The following is a 21,255-nucleotide window of genomic DNA, read 5'->3' on the forward strand; positions in this document are numbered from 1 at the left end:
TTGGGGAGGGTGCTTGCCTATGGGGGCCGGGGAGGGCGAGTGATGGAGAGGGTGGGTGCCGGAGAGGAGGGGAGGCGGTTGGGGAGGGTGCGTGCCGGGGAGCAGAGGGGAGTTTTGGGGAGGGTGCGTGCCGGGGAAGAGATGTGAGGGGTTGGTTAGGGCGAGTGATGGAGTGGGTGCGTGCCGGGGAGGAGAGGGGGGGATTGGGGAGGGTGCGTGCCGGGGAGGGGGGGGGGAGGGGGGGGGGAGGGGAGGGTTGGGGAGGGTGCGTGCCTGTGAGGAGAGGTGGGGGATGAGCCAGGAAACCGTGGCACACATCTGCCACCTGATGGCACACCTGGCACCGCATGGCACTGGGGGAGGACACCCTCTCCCCGTGTCCGTTAAGGTTACGGTGGCCCTGAACCTCTATGCCACGGGGTCATTCCAAGCGCCGAGTGGGGACCTGTTCGGCATCTCGCAGGCATCAGTGCACCGGTGCATCCGTGCAGTGACAAACACCCTCTATGCCATTGCGGACCGCTACATTCAGTTCCCTGTGCACCGGGCCAGCCAGGATGCCCGGGCAACGGGCTTCGCTGCCGTGGCCAGGGTGCCCATGGTCTAGAGGGCGATCGTTGGGAGGCACGTCGCCGTGCAGACACCTGCGGATAACAGGGCTGTGTTCACGAATAGGAAGGGGACCTATTCCATGAACGTGCAGGTGGTCTGTGACCACCCCATGAGGATCCTGCACATCTGCGCCCAGTACCCGGGCAGTGTAAATGACTCATTCGTATTGGCGCAATCTTTCATCCCCACCATGTTCAAGGGACGCCCCCGCCCCGGCTGAGGGGCTAGTTGCTGGGCGACAGGGGTTACCCGTTGCGGTCGTGGCTGATGACGCCTATACGGAGGCCACAGACTGACGTGGAGAACCGCTACAACGATGTCCATGCAGCGACCAGCTGTGTGATAGAGAGGTGCTTTGGGCTGCTAAAGATGCGCTTCAGATGCCTGGACCACTCTGGAGGGGCCCTCCAGTACCCGTCAGATAGGGTCGGCCGTATCATTGTGGTCTGCTGTGTCCTGCAAAACATAGCCCAGCAGAGGGGCGATGTGCTGCAGGCAGAGGAGGGGGAAGGGGAGTGTCATGAGAATGTCACTTTCAGAAATGTTTGGCTGCTCATGTTACTGCAGTGATGTCAGAGTGTGGGTGGAGCTGAGCTCTGGTTCTGCTTTTTAGTTTCACTTTGAGAAAAGCTTGGGTGTGTCTCTCTTTTTGGTTTCGTTTTTCAGTGTGTTGAAGTCAGCCAAAGCAGCTGTATTGTTGATCTCTGCCGTGAAGGACTATCTCTTGATCGTTTGGTGAATTCAGAATTATAAATGTTTTCAGTATTGAATGTAAACTCTGATGTGCTTCTGTTTAGAGGTTTGTTAAGTCTTTTGGATGTTAAAAGGACAGCATTCAGGTTACTTAGTGTTGTATTCTTTGGGGGTTATCTTTGAATTAATGGTTGCTAAGATATTCACTGTTTGTTTTATAAAGGTTAACTTGAGTACATAGAATAAACATTGTTTTGCTTTAAAAAATACTTTTCCATTTCTGAAGTACCACACTTGTAGAGTGGGCCGTGTGCTCCCCATACCACAATCTAGTAAAAGTTGTGGATCAGGTGAACTCTGACGCATAACAGGAGGAACAGCAAGACGAGGCGCAGACCTCCCCAGATGAGGAGGATGGGGGCAATGGTCAGGACAGACGGGGTGGACATGGACGGGAGGCTGCCCACCGTTACCGGCTGGGCCAGTGGGCACGGCCCGGTTCACGCATTAGGAGGGCGTGGAAGTCGCCGAGTATGGGCACAGATTGCACACCATGGCACCAGCCTACCTCCCTCACCCCACCCACCCAACACCAACCACCCTCACCCCACCCACCCAACAACAACCACCCTCACCCCACCCACCCAACACCAACCACCCTCACCCCACCCACCCAACACCAACCACCCTGACCCCACCCACCCAACACCTACCACTCTCACCCAGCTCACCCAACACCAACCATCTTCACTCCCCCCGCATGCACACCACCCCTCCATTGCACATCCACCTGCGGCACAACGTGCCGGGCTCACACGGTCGCCGGTGGAAGCGTGTCTATTGCAGGCCATGGAGAATGATGACAACCCGCCCTGTGATGAGCTCTGGGCTCTATATCGTTAGACAATGTCTGACTCATGGCCACAGTACCACCCTCCACCGGACCATCCCTGCATGCGGCTGTGACACTGCAGCGCACGGTCCCGTCGTCTGCCCGGGGGGATGGCGAGAGCGACTCGGGGGGGGGGGGGGGGCACACTCACCTGAGGGCGACATTCTATCATCCCTCACGCACCCACTGGTGCTCACCTCACACCCACATCCCCGCACGCATCGGACAGAGCACAAAGGCAGCTTCTGTAGGTGTGAAAGTGATTTTAATGACAAACAGTTCATACACGTGCCCTAGTCCCAGAACTAATCTGTGCCCTGCACCCATGCCAACATACTCAATGTCTAATTTTTTGGCCTTACGGGCCCTATGACTACGTCTAGGTGGTTCCCCAGATGGTGCAGCAGAACTGGCGGTGGACTCCTGTGATTTCTGCCCTGTGACTGGGGACCCCTTTGGCGGCCGTTTCCTGGGGCGGCCCGGCTTAGATGCGCCAGGCTGCGGCTCGGGTGACTGGGATGGCGAGTTGCCAGCCTGTCCTGCCCGATGCCCACCAGATGCACCTGGGATGGAAGGGGGGAGAGTCTGAGGTGTCGCGGTGTTCCAGGACCTCCCCTACAGGTGGACCCGGAAAACTGCCCCAGCACCTCCTCCTCCCTCGGGGTGCCCGATGGCCCCCGGGCCTCTACATGGGTCGGGGATGCGAACGGACCAAGCACCCGACGCCCCCCCCCGAGACCTGGTGCTACAAGGGTCTGCAAGTTTGCAGCCATGGAGCTCAGCGAGTTGGCCATCCCTGCCTGTGTCTGGGCGACGCCGGCCAGCACCTGGGCAATGGCACCGATGCCCTCAGCGATGGCCTGCAGAGACTGGGCCATTGCCTGCAGAGACTGGGCCACGGCGTTGAGCGCCTCTGCGATCTGCTGCTGTCTCTGGCTCATGGCTGCCTGTGAGAGCGAAGCCATATCCTGGGCCACGGTCGCCGCCTGCACGGAAAGCCCCACATCTTGCATACTGCGACCCATGTCTGACACCGTCGCACCCATTGCCTCCACTGCGGACGCCACCCATGAGGTGTCGGCCTGGGTGGCACGCATGACCGGCACCACTCCTGCTCCTGCAAGCGGGTGCATTCCTCCACCTTCGTCTGCAGCTGCCGCAAGCCGGCCGTCACCCCCTTCAGTTGTCCCTTGGTCCGTGACTGCATCGGGTCTATGGGTGGATGTGGTAACTCCAGGAACCCGGGACCCGTCTGGGCGGCAGATGATTGCCTGCGCTGGGCTGTCTTCCGACCGCCCGGCCCCTCGGCTGTTCCTGCCTCCACCTGCTGTACCGGGACGGCTGTGTTGTGCGCACCAGTTAGTGTCCCAGATGCCTCATCGCTAAAGTGCCCAACCGAGGTGAGTGTCTCTGCGATGGTGGAGGGTGTAGGAGACAGCAGTGGTGTAATAGTATGCTCCTCATCCGACCCGAAGTCCGGGTTCTCCTGGAGCGGTGATTCCTGTCCAACCGTCCCCTGTGTGTGGGTGTCGTATGCGTCAGTGTCCTGTGTGTTAGGGTCCTGTGTGTTAGGGTCCTATGTGTTAGGGGCCTATGTGTTAGGGGCCTATGTGTTAGGGTCCTGTGTGTCGGTGTCCTGTGCGTCAGTGTCCTGTGTGTTAGGGTCCTGTGCGTCAGTGTCCTGTGCGTCAGTGTCCTGTGTGTTAGGGTCCTGTGTGTTAGGGTCCTGTGTTTTAGGTCCTGTGTGTCGGTGTCCTGTGTGTCGGTGTCCTGTGTGTCGGTGTCCTGTGGGTCGGTGTCCTGTGTGTCAGTGTCCTGTGTGTCGGTGTCCTGTGCGTCAGTGTCCTGTGTGTTAGGGTCCTGTGTGTTAGGTCCTGTGTGTCAGTGTCCTGTGCGTCAGTGTCCTGTGTGTTAGGGTCCTGTGTGTTAGTGTCCTGTGCGTCAGTGTCCTGTGTGTTAGGGTCCTGTGTGTTAGGTCCTGTGTGTTAGGGTCCTGTGTGTTAGTGTCCTGTGCGTCAGTGTCCTGTGTGTCAGTGTCCTGTGCGTCAGTGTCCTGTGTGTTAGGGTCCTGTGTGTTAGTGTCCTGTGCGTCAGTGTCCTGTGCGTCAGTGTCCTGTGTGTTAGGGTCCTGTGTGTTAGTGTCCTGTGCGTCAGTGTCCTGTGTGTTAGGGTCCTGTGTGTTAGGTCCTGTGTGTCAGTGTCCTGTGTGTCAGTGTCCTGTGCGTCAGTGTCCTGTGTGTTAGGGTCCTGTGTGTTAGGTCCTGTGGGTCGGTGTCCTGTGTGTCAGTGTCCTGTGTGTTAGGGTCCTGTGTGTTAGGTCCTGTGTGTCAGTGTCCTGTGTGTCGGTGTCCTGTGCGTCAGTGTCCTGTGTGTCGGTGTCCTGTGGGTCGGTGTCCTGTGCGTCAGTGTCCTGTGTGTTAGGGTCCTGTGTGTTAGGTCCTGTATGTCAGTGTCCTGTGCGTCAGTGTCCTGTGGGTAGGTGTCCTGTGCGTCAGTGTCCTGTGCGTCAGTGTCCTGTGTGTCAGTGTCCTGTGTGTCAGTGTCCTGTGTGTTAGGTCCTGTGGGTCGGTGTCCTGTGGGTCGGTGTCCTGTGCGTCAGTGTCCTGTGTGTCAGTGTCCTATGTGTTAGGTCCTGTGTGTCGGTGTCCTGTGTGTCAGTGTCCTGTGTGTCAGTGTCCTGTGTGTTAGGGTCCTGTGTGTTAGGTCCTGTGTGTCGGTGTCCTGTGGGTCGGTGTCCTGTGGGTCAGTGTCCTGTGTGTTAGGGTCCTGTGTGTTAGGTCCTGTATGTCAGTGTCCTGTGTGTCAGTATCCTGTGTGTCGGTGTCCTGTGGGTCGGTGTCCTGTGCGTCAGTGTCCTGTGTGTCAGTGTCCTGTGTGTTAGGTCCTGTGTGTCGGTGTCCTGTGTGTCAGTGTCCTGTGTGTCAGTGTCCTGTGTGTTAGGTCCTGTGTGTCGGTGTCCTGTGGGTCGGTGTCCTGTGGGTCAGTGTCCTGTGTGTTAGGTCCTGTGTGTCGGTGTCCTGTGTGTCAGTGTCCTGTGTGTCAGTGTCCTGTGTGTTAGGTCCTATGTGTCGGTGTCCTGTATGTCAGTGTCCTGTGTGTCAGTGTCCTGTGTGTTAGGGTCCTGTGTGTTAGGTCCTGTGTGTCGGTGTCCTGTGTGTTAGGTCCTGTGTGTCGGTGTCCTGTGGGTCGGTGTCCTGTGGGTCAGTGTCCTGTGTGTTAGGGTCCTGTGTGTTAGGTCCTGTGTGTCGGTGTCCTGTGTGTTAGGTCCTGTGTGTCGGTGTCCTGTGTGTTAGGTCCTGTGGGTCGGTGTCCTGTGGGTCGGTGTCCTGTGTGTTATGTCCTGTGTGTCGGTGTCCTGTGGGTCGGTGTCCTGTATGTCAGTGTCCTGTGTGTCGGTGTCCTGTGCGTCGGTGTCCTGTGTGTTAGGGTCCTGTGTGTCGGTGTCCTGTGTGTTAGGTCCTGTGTGTCGGTGTCCTGTGGGTCGGTGTCCTGTGTGTCAGTGTCCTGTGTGTCAGTGTCCTGTGTGTTAGGTCCTGTGTGTCGGTGTCCTGTGTGTCGGTGTCCTGTGCGTCGGTGTCCTGTGTGTCAGTGTCCTGTGTGTCGGTGTCCTGTGTGGCGGTGTCCTGTGCGTCGGTGTCCTGTGCGTCAGTGTCCTGTGTGTCAGTGTCCTGTGTGTCGGTGTCCTGTGCGTCAGTGTCCTGTGTGTCAGTGTCCTGTGCGTTGGTGTCCTGTGCGTCAGTGTCCTGTGTGTCAGTGTCCTGTGTGTCAGTGTCCTGTGTGTCGGTGTCCTGTGGGTCGGTGTCCTGTGCGTCAGTGTCCTGTGTGTCAGTGTCCTGTGCGTCAGTGTCCTGTGTGTCGGTGTCCTGTGTGTCAGTATCCTGTGCGTCAGTGTCCTGTGGGTCGGTGTCCTGTGCGTCAGTGTCCTGTGTGTTAGGGTCCTGTGTGTCAGTGTCCTGTGCGTCAGTGTCCTGTGTGTCGGTGTCCTGTGTGTCGGTGTCCTGTGGGTCGGTGTCCTGTGCGTCAGTGTCCTGTGTGTTAGGGTCCTGTGTGTTAGGTCCTGTGGGTCGGTGTCCTGTGTGTCAGTGTCCTGTGTGTTAGGGTCCTGTGTGTTAGGTCCTGTGCGTCAGTGTCCTGGGCGTCAGTGTCCTGTGTGTTAGGGTCCTGTGTGTTAGGTCCTGTGCGTCAGTGTCCTCGGCGTCAGTGTCCTGGGCGTCAGTGTCCTGGGCGTCAGTGTCCTGTGTCGGCTGCGACGGAGGCCTTTTGCTGTGGCTGCCCCCCTCGTCACTGGGTGTGGCCCACCGGCGTCGCCGCACTCGCACTAGATGTGGGTGGCGTCCGCCTGGTGCTCCGGGTCTGTCCCTGGCTCGTGGCCGCCCTGGAACAGCCTGGGGGCATAGTATGCCTGATGGGCCAGGTCTGTCCCCCCTTCCCCCATATCCCCCCCAAAATCCCCCCTCCCCCCATATCCCCCTTCCCCATATCCCCCCTTTCCCATATCCCCCATACACCCCTTCTCCTATATCCCCCTTCAGCCATATCCCCCTCCCCCATTTTCCCCTATATCCCCAATATCCCCCTTCCCCCATATCCCCTTCCCCCATTTCCCCCTTCCCCCATTTCCCCCTTCCCCCATATCCCCCTTTCCCCCATATCCCCTTTCCCCCATATCCCCCTTCCCCCATATCCCCTTCCTCCATCCCCCTTCCCCCATATGCCCCCTTCCCCCATATTCCCCTACCCCCCTTCCCCATATCCCCTCTTCCCCCCATATCCCATATCCCCCTTCCCCCTGCTATGGGTGAGGCATTTTCAGAACCCCAAAATGTATCCTGGACTTCAACCAACCTCCCCCTTTAATGTATTTGTTGCTTTTCCTAGCACACGGCTTGTTCCCTAGGAGTGGGATTACAATTATGGACACGTGGGTTTTTAAACACAAAACAATGTTTGTTCCATGAACTCAACTTAACATCTTAAATAAACATTGAATGTCTTGACACCCCTTACTTCAAAGATAACTCAGAAAATATTACAACAGTAAGTAATTCCTCAAAATGTTCCTTCAAACTTCCAAGAGACTTAACACCTTTAAAGAGAATCACATCAGGTTAAAGACTTTACTATTATGAGTTTAAATCACCCAAATGATCCACAGATAGTCTTTCATGGCAGAGATCCAGCTCACTGCAAACACAGACACTCACAAGCTCTTTTCAAACTGAAACTAAAAACTTCAAAATGGCTGATCTAAAGCCCAGCTCCACCCACTCTCTAACATCACTGTTTTCTTAAAGGTACATTGCTTAAACATCCATGTCTTAAAGGTACTCTCACATGACACCCCATATCTCCTTCCCCATATCACCCTTCCCCCATATCCCCCATATCCCCCTTCCCCATATCCCCCTTCCCCCATATCCCCCCATATCCCCCCTTGCCCCATAACCCTCTTCCGCCATATCCCCCTTCCCCCATATCCCCCTTCCCCTATATTCCCCATATCTCCCTTCCCCCATATCCCCCCAAATCCCCCCAGATCCCCCCTTCCCCCATATCCCCCTTCCCCATATCCCCCTTCCCCCATATTCCCCCTTCCCCCATATACCCCCTTCCCCCCATATCCCCCTTCCCCATATCCCCCCTTCCCCCATATCTCTCTTCCCCCAAATCCTCCTTTCCCCCATATCCCCCGATATGAGGGAAGGGGATATGGGGGAAGGGTGGATATGGCAGGATATGGAGGAAGGGGGGATATGGAGGAAGGGGGGATATGGGGGATATGGTTGCGGGGGGATATGGGGGAAAGGGGATATGGGAGAATGGGGATGTGGGGAAGGGGGATATGGGGGAAGGGGGATATGGGGGAAGGGAGATCTGGGGAAGGGGGATATGGGGGAAGGGATATGGGAGAAGGGGAGATATGGGGTAAGGGGATATGGGGGAAGGGGGCTATGGGGGATATTGGGGAAGGGGGAATATGGGAGAAGGGGGAATATGGGAGAAGGGGGATATGGGGGAAGGGGATTATAGGTGAAGGGGGATATGGGGGAGGGGAAAGGGGGCAGGCAGTGGGGGTCTCACTTGGCGCTGCGCGGTGGGCCGTCATTTTGCCGGGTCTCCGGGGGGGGCATCTTTTGTGCAGTGATGCCACGCGCATCCGTGACGGGTGACGCTGTCGCAAATGGCATCACGCCGCTCCTAGCCCATTCCCGGCCGCACAATTCACAACGTTTTGGGGGCCCGACGCCGGAGTGATTCGCGCCGTTTTTGTCACCGGGTTCGGGCCATCGCGCCAATTTACGGAGAATCCTGCCCATTATATTTAGAACTAGGTAAACCTCAAATGAAAAATACCTTATTAACACCACCAAAGTATATTAGTTGCTGTGATAGGCACCTGCCTGTCTGCACTAATTGCACCTCCCACTTTGAATGGGTTATTAACGAGCTTGATCATAAAAAACAGAGTTTGGAGCTGGGTGTTGGTCATAATCTTAAATTCAGTTGTTTGAATTTGCCCATAGAGCTGCAAACCATCCAACCTGGGAACATGGGGTGGGGGGTTAAATTTCAGCCCATTACCTAAATCCCAGAAATCTTGTAGGGACCCCCCGATGCAGATTCTAGAGTTGGCCTCCCTGATCTTGAGGGAAGTACAGTGCAATTAGCTGGTTGTCTTCTGTGCTTATTGAGACATTGGGCGAAATTCTCCCCCAACGGCGGGATGTCCGCCGACTGGCGCCAAAGACGGCGCCAATCAGACGGGCATCGCGCCGGCCCAAAGGTGCGGAATGCTCCGCATCTTTGGCGGCCTAGCCCCAACCTTGAGGGGCTAGGCCGACGCCGGAGGGATTTCCGCCCCGCCAGCTGGCGGAAATGGCGTTTGTTGCCCCGCCAGCTGGCGCGGAAATGCGGCGCATGCGCAGGAGCGTCAGCGGCAGCTGTCAGTTTCCCGGCGCATGCGCGGGAGCGTCAGCGGCCGCTGTCAGTTTCCCGCGCATGCGCAGTGGGGAGAGTCTCTTCCGCCTCCGCCATGGTGGAGGCCGTAGCGGAGGCGGAAGGGAAAGAGTGCTCCCACGGCACAGGCCCGCCCGCGGATCGGTAGCCCCCGATCGCGGGCCAGGCCACCGTGGGGGCACCCCCCGGGGTCAGATCGCCCCGCGCCCCCCCCCCAGGACCCCGGAGCCCGCCCACGCCGCCTGGTCCCGCCGGTAAATACCAGGTTTGATTTACGTCGGCGGGACAGGCAATTTCTGGGCGGGACTTCGGCCCATCCGGGCCGGAGAATTGAACGGGAGGTCCCGCCAACCGGCGCGGCCCGATTCCCGCCCCCGCCCAATCTCCGGTACCGGAGACTTCGGCGGGGGCGGGATTCACAGCGGCCAAAGGCCATTCTCCGACCCGGCGGGGGGTCGGAGAATGACGCCCATTGTGTATACTAAAACTGGTTTTCAGTCTTATTACCACACAATAAATGGATTGGTTTTGTAAGATTTGAAATATCTCACAATCATGAACTGCACGGTGGAAGTCAGCAACTTTCAATTAACCAGCTGTAGATGAAAGAGGCAAGCAGGTTCAGAACTGATAACCAATTCATGTCAGGATTGTATCAAACCTAAGAATGGTTACAATTTTATGATGGTCATATAAGCAGATGACAAAACAACACATTTACAAAGACAGAAACCCAACCAGTTGATAATTATCAGGAGCAGCATACTGGAGCATATCTATTTGAATGCAGCATCCTGGAGGATATCTTTTTAATTATAGCATGTGAGATACCCTGAATTACGACTCAGGAGAGGAGTTTGATAATACAAAGGCTTCAATAACCAGAAAACCAGACAGCTGCCGAGACGTGTGCTCACTGCACGCTGCCTACTGAACGTAACCTTATATACAGCTTCCTGGGGGCGGAGCCGGAGGCGGAGTCCCCCAGGGTTCCAAACCCGGTCTTAAAGAGGCCTACGCATTAAAGGTACATATGTATACAGATATCATTCATCACCTTCATCCCCTGTTTAAAAAAACGCATAGTCCGTCGGGGGTGAAGTGGAATTGCGTGTTCAGTCTTTTGGGTGGTCTGATTGCCCGTGTCGACCTTCTCAGCTCCGGTGGTGGTGCGGCGGATACGGTCGTCCTCGGTGGTGGTATATCCAGGAGCACGGTTGTCTGAGCCTTTGCCCGCGTTGGAGCAGGGGGGTATCCGGGGTGACTAGGGTGATTGGTGCCGGCACCGGCTGAGGGGAGGGGGGCATTATGGGGGGGGGCGCTGTCAGAGTCGACCGTCGGTGCGGGGAGGGGAGCGTCGGTGGAAGGGGGGCGTCGGTGGGCGAGCCAGCGGGTGCCAGGTCTCGCAGGGAAACGGTGTCCTGCCTGCCGTCGGGGTGCTCGACGTAGGCATAGTGAGGGTTTGCGAGTAATAGTTGGACCCTCTCGACCAGTTGATCTGTCTTATGGCTCCTCACGTGCCTCCGGAGTAGAACTGGTCCCGGAGTCGTCAGCCAACGTGGAAGCGAGACCCCAGAGGTGGACTTCCTGGGGAAGACAAACAAACGGTTCTGAGGGGTATCGTTCGTGGCCGTACAGAGGAGCGACCTAATGGAGTGTAGGGCATCGGGTAGGACCTCCGGCCATCGGGCGATTGGGAGACTTCTTGACCGTAGGGCTAGAAGAACAGCCTTCCAAACTGTTGCGTTCTCCCTCTCCACCTGCCCATTTCCCCGCGGGTTATAGCTGGTTGTTCTGCTCGAGACGATGCCCTTGTTGAGCAGATACTGACGCAGCTCATCGCTCATGAACGATGTACCCCGGTCGCTATGGATATAAGCGGGGAAACCAAACAGGGTGAAGATGCTGTGCAGTGCCTTGTTACGGAGGCCGAGGTCATATCGGGGCAGGGGACGGCGAATGGGAAGCGGGAGAATTCGTCGATGACAGTGAGTAAGTAGGTGTTGCGGTTGGTGGACGGGAGGAGCCCTTTGAAGTCCACGCTTAGTCACTCAAAGGGCTCAGAGGCCTTTACCAGGCGAGCCTTGTCTGGTCGATAGAAGTGAGGTTTGCACTCCGCACAGATCTGGCAAGCCTTGGTCATGGCCTTGACCTCCTCGGTGGAGTAAGGTAGGTTGCGGGACTTGGTGAAATGGGCAAGCCGGGTGACCCCCGAGTGGCAGAGGTGGATGGCCCGCAGACAGTCTTTCTGCATGTTGGCGCACGTGCCACGGGACAGGGCATCTGGGGACTCGTTGAGCTTCCCCGGATTATATGTAATATCGTACGTGTAGGTGGAGAGTTCGATCCTCCACCTCGGAATTTTATCATTCTTTATTTTGCCCCGTTGTGCGTTATCGAACATAAAGTCGACCGACCGTTGGTCGGTGACGAGGGCGAACTTCCTACCGGCTAGGTAGTGCCTCCATTATGGCTTGTGCCTCCTTCTCGACTGCAAAGTGTCGAATTTCCGAGGCGGTGAGGGTTCGGGAGAAGAACGCTACCGGTCTGCCCGCCTGGTTGAGGGTAGCAGCCCGGGCGACGTCTGATGCATTGCTTTCTACCTGGAAGGGAATGGTTTCGTCCACCGCGCGCATGGCGGCCTTGATGATATTGGCTTTGATACGACTAAAGGTCGACTGAGCCTCAGCCGTCAGGGGAAAAACCGTGGTCTTAATGAGTGGTCGGGCTTTGTCCGCATATCTGGGGACCCACTGGGCGTAATAGGAAAAGAGCCCCAAGCACCGTCTGAGTGCCTTGAGGCTACGGGGGAGGGGAAGTTCCTTAAGGGGGTGCATACGGTCGGGGTCTGGGCCTAGGACCCCGTTTTCCACGACGTAGCCGAGGATGGCTCACCGGGTTGTGTGGAACACGCATTTCTCTTTGTTGTATGTCAGATTGAGGGCCCGGGCGGTCTGGAGGAACTTCCTCAGGTTTTCGTTATGGTCCTGCTGGTCATGGCCGCAGATAGTGACGTTGTCCAAGTACGGGTGTGTAGCCTGTGAGCCGTACTGGTCCACCATTTGATCCATTGCCCTTTGGAAAACGGAGACTCCGTTTGTGACACCAAAAGGGACCCTGAGGAAGTGGAAGAGCCGACCGGCTGTTTAGAAGGCTGTATAGGGGCGGTCCTCTGGACGGATAGGGAGTTGATGATAGGCCGATTTTAGGTCGACAGTGGAGAATACTCGATACTGGGCGATTTGGTTCATCATTTCTGCTATGCGGGGAAGTGGGTACGCATCGAGTTGCGTAAAGCGGTTTATGGTCTGGCTATAGTCCACCACCATACGTTGTTCTTCCCCGGAGCTGACTCCCAGTACTTGTGCCCTCCAAGGGCTGTTGCTAGCCTCTGTGACCCCTTCTTTTAGTAGCCGCTGAACCTCTGACTTAATGAAAGTCATGTCTTGGGCACTGCACCACCGACTCCTGGTGGCGACGGGCTTACAGTCGGGGGTGAGGTTCGCGAAGAGGGGGGGTGGTGCAACTTTGAGTGTCGCCAGGCTACATACCGTGAGCGGGGGCAGGGGTCCACCGAACTTCAGGGTCAGGCTTCGGTGGCTGCACTGAAAGTCCAGACCGAGCAGCAGGGGGGAGCAGAAGTGAGGGAGGAAATAAAGTTTAAAATGGGCGTATTTGGCACCTTGGATAGTGAGGTTCGTGACACAATTCCCCGTGATTTGGACCGAATGAGACCCAGATGCGAGGGCGATAGTTTGGGAGGCGGGATAGGTACGCAGGGAGCAGCGTCTTACCGTGTCTGGATGGATAAAACGCTCCGTGCTCCCGGAGTCAAAAAGGCAGGGGGTGACGCGGCCGTTGATTTGAACCTGCATCATTGAGTTTCGCTGGTGCTTCGGCCGAGATTGATCGAGCGTGATCGCTCCGAGTTGCGGGCAGTCAGAGTCCTTGGTTGAATCGGACTCGCAAAATGGCCGCCACCGTCAGTCGCACGTTTTGAGTTTTGAAGATGGCCGCCGCCAAGATGGCCGCCCCCATGACTCGCACGAGGCCGATGACACGTCGGAAGTAGGCGTGTCCGGCAGCCGCGCCGCCACGTTGTGGGGCCTGTGGTCCCGGGAGTTGAATTTCTGGGCCCGATGAGACTTTTGTTTCTGGCGTTTGGGCCCAGCCAGGCAGACATTCGCGAAGTGCCCCTTCTTTCCGCATTCGCCGCAGATAGCGGAGCGGGCCGGGCAACGCAGGCGTGTGTGCTGGCCTTGCCCACAGAAATAGCATTGGGGGCCCCCGGTGTGAGCGGGTCGCCGCGCGGCGCAGGCCTGAAGCGTGGCCGAGTCTGGAGGGGATCGAGAGGGGTTTGGAAGGTCAGCGGAGTACGTGCAGAGATTATGGTGGGCCGCTTCCAGGGAAGAGGCGAGCGTTACCGTGCCTTAGCGGTCCTTCGCTCCGTCTTCTAGGAGCGGCTGCCGGATGTACGTGGATCGGATACCAGACACGAAAGCATCAAGAATATGTAAGTTCATGTGGACTTCTGCCATCACCTCTTTATGGTCGCAGTTCCTGGTGAGCGCGGTGAGTCTCTCCAAGTATTCATCTAGCGTTTCCCAAGAGCGCTGGCGGCAGGTCAAGAGCAAATGTCTGGCGTGTACCTCGTTTATCGGCTTTACGAAGCGCTTCTGTAGGACTTCGACCGCCGTTGCGTACGTCGTAGCTTTCTCGATCACGGAGGATAGTTGGAGCCCACCCGGGCATGTAGTAAGCTCAGCTTGCGAGATCCGTCAACTTCAGTCTCTGAGGAATTCAGATAGGCCTCAAAGCACCGGAGCCAGTATTTAAAAATTTCAGTGGCTTCCGGCGACCGAGCGTCCAAGTTGAGCTTCTCCGGCTTTGGACCGCTGTCCATCATGATGTAGTTTGGTTTTTAATTTAGATACCCTCAATTACGACACAGGAGAGGAGTTTGATAATACAAAGGCTTTAATAACCAGAAAACCAGACAGCAGCCGAGTCGTGTGCTCACTGCACGCTGCCTACTGAACGTAACCTTATATACAGCTTCCTGGGGGCGGAACCGGAGGCGGAGTTCCATACCCGGTCTTAAAGGGGCCTACGCATTAAAGGTACATATGTATACAGATATCATTCACCACAGCATGGTTTCGATGTAATCATGGCACCACTGTTTTATTTGCTGTCAGAATCCGTTCCCAGGCATTAGTGACTGATAGCTTGGGAGGTCCAGCAAAACGTAGCTCCATTTAAACACTGATTCAGTATTGAGTGCACCCAGGATTTCCCAAAACGGGACTGCAGATGGATGGCCGGCGTCACCATTGCTGACTCATTCCGGAATTTGAGAATGTTGAAAACAAGCCTTGCTTCTAGCATGTCAAGTTGATGTCTATTTTCTTTGTTTCTTCTAACAACCGACTGACCATTGACTCTCACGTTCTTAACTGATTAATATGTTTAATATGAATCAGTTTGTAACATTTCTTATTTCCTATCCTAGGAAGTTGATCAACTGGTGGTGACAACTGGCAAGGTAAGGGCCTTCCGAGGTTGGTAAATACTTCTTGTCTGATTTATTTTGTGAAATGTACTCTTGTAAGTGATTTTTGTCTTCAAGTCGAAGACAGTTTGATTTGCATTGCCTTAAGATCCAATGAAATCTCAAGCATTAACATCATTCAGTTCCCAGGTCTAACCTGATTTGCAATTTTCATCATGACTTCAAGTGCAAATTTAGGTTTGCCTAGGGTAAAAAGTCATTGTCGGATTAAAAAGTTCTGTGCATCAATAATAGCAGTTTGCATTTATTCAATGCATTTAACAGAAAATTGTCCCAAGCTGTTTAACAGAAGTGTATGAAATCTTGATTGTCAACTCCAGGAGGAGAAATTTGCTGGAGTAGTTAACAAAGTGGTTTTTAAGAAGGAGAAAGAGCTGGAGGAGTTTTGCCAGAAATTAACAAGGCATAAGGCTCAGGTGGTTAAGTCATGACTGCCAATGATGGGGTGAATGTGGGGAGAATGCACCATCCAACATCTGGAATGGGGAGGTAACTTTGGCTGGGGTACAAGGTAAGGTTAGGTGAAGCTATAGAGATGGGGAGGGCTGAGGCAGTGAAGGGATTTAATCGGAGGATGTTGACACATTTGAGACATTGGGAACGGGGGCTAATCTAGGTAATTGGAGGGGAGTGATCATGTGATGAATTTTCCCACTGTACTTCTGGACAGAATTGGCCGAATTAATGTCAGAGGTAATTAATATCTTTCTTCTTTCTACTTTCTATATCTTTTTTTAAGACCGTTAATTACCATCTAATTATCATATACTACGCGTCCAGAGTATAGGTGATGGTATGTCACATGAGGCATTTGTTTTTCCGTTTACTGCATTTCAAGTCGTCGCGATCGACCCTGATAAAGAGTCAGAATTCTAATTGGATTCTGTTGCAGGGCTGCTCCCTGTTCTAGCCCCTGAGGATGGGGAGAATGACTGGGCCTGGAGGCCCGTTGACGCCGGTGTCGCTCGCGCTGATTTTGATGCTGGCGTCAACACTTGGCCGGGATTTCGGAGAATGCCGGCCTCAGACTGGGTAAGCCTAATTAGCACTATTGCTGTCAAAGAACAAAGAACAAATTCCTGGTATGTATACAAGATCAACAGTATTTTGAAGAACCAATTGGAGAATGTGTTATTTTGGATCTAGAACTGTAACAATGAGAAAGGGCTAATGAATAACCCCATGGTAAAGGGGCCTTTAGGAAATAGTGACCATAATGTGGTAGAATTTTACATTAAGATTGAAATTCATACAGTTCAATCCAAAACTAGTGTCTAAATCTAAACCAACGTGTAGGAACAAGTTGGCCATGGTAGTTTCAGGAACAATGGACGGGAGAATCACCAGGGGGGCGGCACCGGAGTTGGCGGGGGCGGGAATCGCGCCGCGCCAGTCAACGGGACCCCCCGGCGATTCTCCAGCCCGCGATGGGCCGAAGTCCCGCTTGTTCTATGCACGTCCCGCCGACATAGATTGGACTAGGTCCTTGACCCGCGGGACCAGGCGGCGCGGGCGGGCTCTGGGGTCCTGGGGGGGACACGGGGTGATCTGGCCCCGGGGGGTGCCCCCATAGTGGCCTGGCCCACGATCGGGGCCCACTGATCCGTGGGAGGGCCTGTGCCATGAGGGTACTCTTTTCCTACGCACTGGTCATGTCCGCCATGACCGACGGGTAGGTGAACCCCCCCCCCCCCTGTGCATGTGCAGGGATGACGTCAGCAGCCGCTGACGCTCCCGCGCATGCGCGGACCCACGCCGGCCGGCGAAGTCCTTTCGGCCCCGGCTGGCGCGGAACCAAAGGCCTTCCACGCCAGCCGGCGGGGCGCCGACGACTCTGGGGCGGGCTTAGCCCCTAAAGGTGCGGAGGATTCTGCACCTTTGGGGAGGCCCGATGCCGCAGTGGTTCACGCCACTCCGTCCCACCGGGACCCCCCGCCCCACCGGGTACGGGAGAATCCCGCCCAATATTACAAGTACGGACGGTATTTTGCGATATATTGTCAGTGTCAACCTCGCCTGGGAGGCTATGGCCGTGATTGTGAGCGCCAGCCTACTCCATAAGAGGGCGGAGGTGCAGTACCGGAAGAAGGTGAATGACCTTCTTCGCGCAGCCAGGGTACCTCCTCATGTACCCCATGCACTCATTAACACATGCCTCACATCTCCACTTCCACCCCCATGCGGGGTCACAACACTTGTCATGCAGCCCCCCCTCCCCATAATGCACCCAGTAGCTCCTGTGCCCCTCACATATCTGCCACCACTCACCTCCCACACATACCAGACAGACTCCATCCCCATCTGATGTGGCATGACTCCTGCTTACAGCTCCCCATCTGTCTCATTGCGGGACATATCGAACACAACAGGTGTGAGTGGGCACAGCCTGCCGGAGTGATGCCAGAGCTTAAAACACTGACCCTCTTCGAGGAGCAAGCCCTTGAGCTTGCCGGTGAGGAGCTGGACCACATCTATGGAGGAGATGGGGGCCAAAGGCATTCAGCCATGCGCAAGCCTCACGTGCGTCACTTATCAGTGTTCCCCTGTCCCGCACTAATGCCATCTCCCTTCTATTTCAGGTCAACAGCAGAGCAACCTGGTCCATCCGAGTGGCCCCTGGACACCACAGACCCGACCTCCGAGAGAGATTTGTCAGTGACCCGCATTGAAGAGGTCTCTTCACCCACACCCTCCATCAACACAGATACTCGCAATTCAGTGGGATTAAGTCGTAGTTAAGTAGTAGGCAGGCTTCTGGATCACTCAGTTGTGAGCAATTCACACCTGATGATTCACAGCAGGCAGAGGCAGGGATGTCCTAGGGACACCGCGCTCAGAGGGATGCCAGAGTCCAGCTCTTTGCTGAGTCCCAGTCTGATGCTATGTCCCTGGAGATGGTCGTCCCAGAGCTCCTGGAGCAGTAAAGGCAGACTTGTGAGCACCAGAAAGGGATGATAGCACCCCTCATCGGGCATCAAGGCTGGATTGAATAGTCCCATCGCCTTCTTTCCAAGGAGATGGTTCCGTCACTCCTGCGCAACCAGGCCAACACTACAAGGGTGGCGTCCGCAGTGGAGACCTTAATGCAGGACATGCAGTCCAGGGCCGGAGATCTGCCCTCCATGGTTCAGGTCATACACTCCATGACGAGGGCATGAGCTCCTTGGTGCATGGTTTAAACTGCATGGTGCAGGCACTGGTTGAAACCCACAGGTGTCAGCACCAGAGAATAGTGAGGCATCTGGATCTCACTCCTGCTGCCCCTTCATCCCATCAAAGAGCCCAGGGGCCCCCAGGAATCCAAAGTGAGATAGATCAACAGGAAAGGAGCCTGGGGCTTTGCACCCAGGACACTTTGGTGTGTCGAGCCCACCTGACACCTGCCTCTTGTGAGCAACTCACCTCTAGCCTTGGTTCATGGGCCGAACAGCCTGTACTGTGCTGTACTGTTCTATGTTCTATGGTCTATGAGTGTATGTCCACCTCGATAGTAGGTAGAGAAGCATATGGGGACCTAATGACTTCGGAGGAGACAGCAGCAGCTGAGATGTGTCATTTAACCTCCTGAATCACCCCGTTCATTGGCAGGTCACGTTCAACTCTCTGTGAGGCAGGAGTCAGACATTTTGCAAGGGCTAAGAGAAGCATCATTCTATCCTCACTGCAAATCATCATCCATCTCCTGCAACGCCTGGTCAGTCTCTTTAGTGCCCTGACCATGAATGGTGCGACCATGATGATAACGTCCCAGCCGTACAGTGGTCAGATGATGTAAGACCCCATTGGTAGGAGGGGTCTTGACACCCTAGCCCGAAAGGCAAACCGAGAGGCAATGAGGGCGCCTCTTGCCCTGTGCTCCATGTGGACAATGGCCATTGCCTCAGATTCTTCCTTCACCTCTTCTGCAGGTTTCCCCTCACCACCCTCCTCGACATTTCATCCAAGAAGATGTGGTGCTCCTCCAACTCCTCTTGGTCCAGCTCGACCTGCTGTAGTGCTAGGTTGTGCAGAACACAGCAGATCACTATGAGGAAGGACACCCTCTGGTGGCTGTATTGGAGGGCAGCCCCGACCAGTCCAGGCACTGGTATCGCATCTTGAGCAGGCCACCGCACACATTGACACGATAAGACGAGCTGCAGTTAAATAAGGCCTTGATGAGGCCATACCTTGAGTATTGTGTGCAGTTTTGGTCTCCTAGTTTGAGGAAGGACATTCTTACTATTGAGGGTGTTCAGCGAAGGTTCTCAAGACTACTTTCTGGGATGACAGGACTGACATATGAAGAAAGACTAGATCGACTGGGCTTGTACTCACTGGAGTTTTAAAAAATGAGAGGGGACCTCATAGAAACATATAAAATCCTGATGGGATTGGACAGGCTAGGTGTGGGAAGAATGTTCCCGATGTTGGGGACCACCAGAACAAGGGGTCACAGTGTAAGAATAAAGGGTAAGCCATTCAGGACTGAGATAAGGAAGAACTTCTTCTCTCAGAGAGTTGTGAACTGGTGGAATTCTCTACCACAGAAAGCTGTTGGGGTCAGTTCGCTGGATATATTCAAGAGGGAGCTGGATGTGGCCCTTGCGGCTAAACGGATCAAGGGGGATGGAGAGAAAGCGGGAATGGGATACTGAATTTGCATGATCAGCCATGATCATATTGAATGGTGATGCATGCTTGAAGGGCCGAATGGCCTACTCCTGCACCTGTTTTCTATGTTTTTATGTCATGCCATCATCAGTTGCAATAAAGTGAATAAATTAGCGCACAAATAGACGTAAACGGGTATGACATCGTTGAGATTACAGAGACATGGCTGCAGGGTGACCAGGAGGGGAACTGAACATCCAGGGGTATTCAGTATTTAGGAAGGACAGGCAAAAAGGAAAAGGCGGTGAAGTTGCATTGCTGGTTAAAGAGGAAATTAGTTCAATAGTGAGGGAAGATATTAACTATAGACAGAGCTGAGAAACACCAAGGGGCAAAATTGTGAGTGGGGGTTATATATGAACCCCCAAACTGATTTGGGGAATGGTATTAAACAGGAAATTAGAGACGCGTGCAAAAAAGGAACATCTGTAATTGTGGGTGACTTTAACATGCATATTGATTTGGCAAATCAAATTAGATTCGGCAAATCAAATTCTTCCACTAATCCTTCATTTAATATTCCTGGATTAATGTTTATTAGTGCAGAAAGTTCCAGTGGTATATTCACTGTCGGCTTTTCTTGTACAGGGAATAACCTGACTGTGAAGGAGAAATTCCTGGACTATATTTGGGATGGTTTCTGGCCCAATACTTAGAGGAACCATCTGTAGAAAAGGCCATCCTAGATTGGGTATTGCGTACTGAGAAAGGAATAATTGTCAATCTACTTGTGCAACCATAATATGATTGAATTCTTCATCAAGGTGGAGAGTGACATAGTTGATTGTGAGGCTAGTGTCCTGAATCTTATTAAAGAAAACTACAATGGTACAAAGCGCAAGTTGGCTATGATGGATTGGGGAACGTTACTTAAAGGGATTTTAGTAGGTAGGCAACGGCAAACACTGAAATAGCACATGGGTGAACTGCAACAATTGTTCATTCCTGTCTGGCACAAAAGTAATATGGGAAGAGTGGCCAAACCATGACTTACAAGGGAAATTATAGATAGTAGTAAATTGCAGGAGGATGCAAACAAATTGACCAGAAAAACAATAGACCCGAGGATTGGGAGCACTTTAGAATTCAGCAAAGGTGGAGCAAGTGATTGCTTTAAAAGGGGAAAATAGAGTACGTGGGTAATCTTGTCGGGAACATAAAAACTGGCGGTAAAAGGTTCTATAGGTACATGAAGAGGAAGAATTGATGAAGACAAAGGTAGACCTGTTACAGTCAGAAACAGGGAATTTATAATGGGGAACAAGAAATGGCTGAGCAATTAAATACATACTTTGATTCTGTCTTCACAAAGGAGGACACAAGATTCTATAGTCTCTGGCACAATCCTTGCAGGCTGGAGGGTAGCTAATGTAACTCAACTATTTAAAAAGGGAGGTAGAGAGAAAACAGAAAAATATACCAGTCAGCCTGACGTCGATAGTGGAGACAATTCTAGTGTCCATGATAAAAGTTTTAATAGTGGTGAACTTGGAAAGCAGTGGCAGAATCGGACAGTCAGCATGGATTTAAAAAAGGGAAATTATGCTTGATAAATCTACTGGAGGTCTTCGAGGATGTAACTAGGAGATGTGATGAGGGGGAGCCAGTGGATGTCGTATATTTGAACTACCAGTAGGCTTTCGACCAAGTCCCACATAAGAGATTAGCCTGTAAAATGAATGTGCAAGGGATTGGAGATGCTGTTTGAGATGGATAGGAAACTGGTTGGCAGACCACATACACTCAAGAAATAAACGTGTCTTGTTCTAAGGAATGGCAGGTAGTGACTAGTGTGGTACCTCTAGGATCAATGCAGGGTCCCAAGCTATTCACAATATATATTAATGATTTAGATGAGGGAGCCAAATGTAATATC

At 54.0% G+C, this 21,255-nt stretch overlaps 1 protein-coding gene across 1 annotated transcript in view; it reads left to right on the forward strand.

Moving 5' to 3' along the window:
- Positions 1 to 21,255, forward strand: part of LOC140425114 (BPTI/Kunitz domain-containing protein-like) — a 70,054-nt gene that overhangs the window by 39,099 nt on the left and 9,700 nt on the right. Inside the window, exon 4 of the mRNA XM_072509028.1 lies at positions 14,667 to 14,699. Within this exon, the coding sequence (XP_072365129.1) occupies positions 14,667 to 14,674 (8 nt within the window). The 3' untranslated portion in view covers positions 14,675 to 14,699. The remainder of the gene's footprint in view (positions 1 to 14,666; positions 14,700 to 21,255) is intronic.

Source organism: Scyliorhinus torazame, chromosome 6 (genome assembly GCF_047496885.1).
Source record: "Scyliorhinus torazame isolate Kashiwa2021f chromosome 6, sScyTor2.1, whole genome shotgun sequence".
In the NCBI taxonomy this organism is placed as follows: domain Eukaryota; kingdom Metazoa; phylum Chordata; class Chondrichthyes; order Carcharhiniformes; family Scyliorhinidae; genus Scyliorhinus; species Scyliorhinus torazame.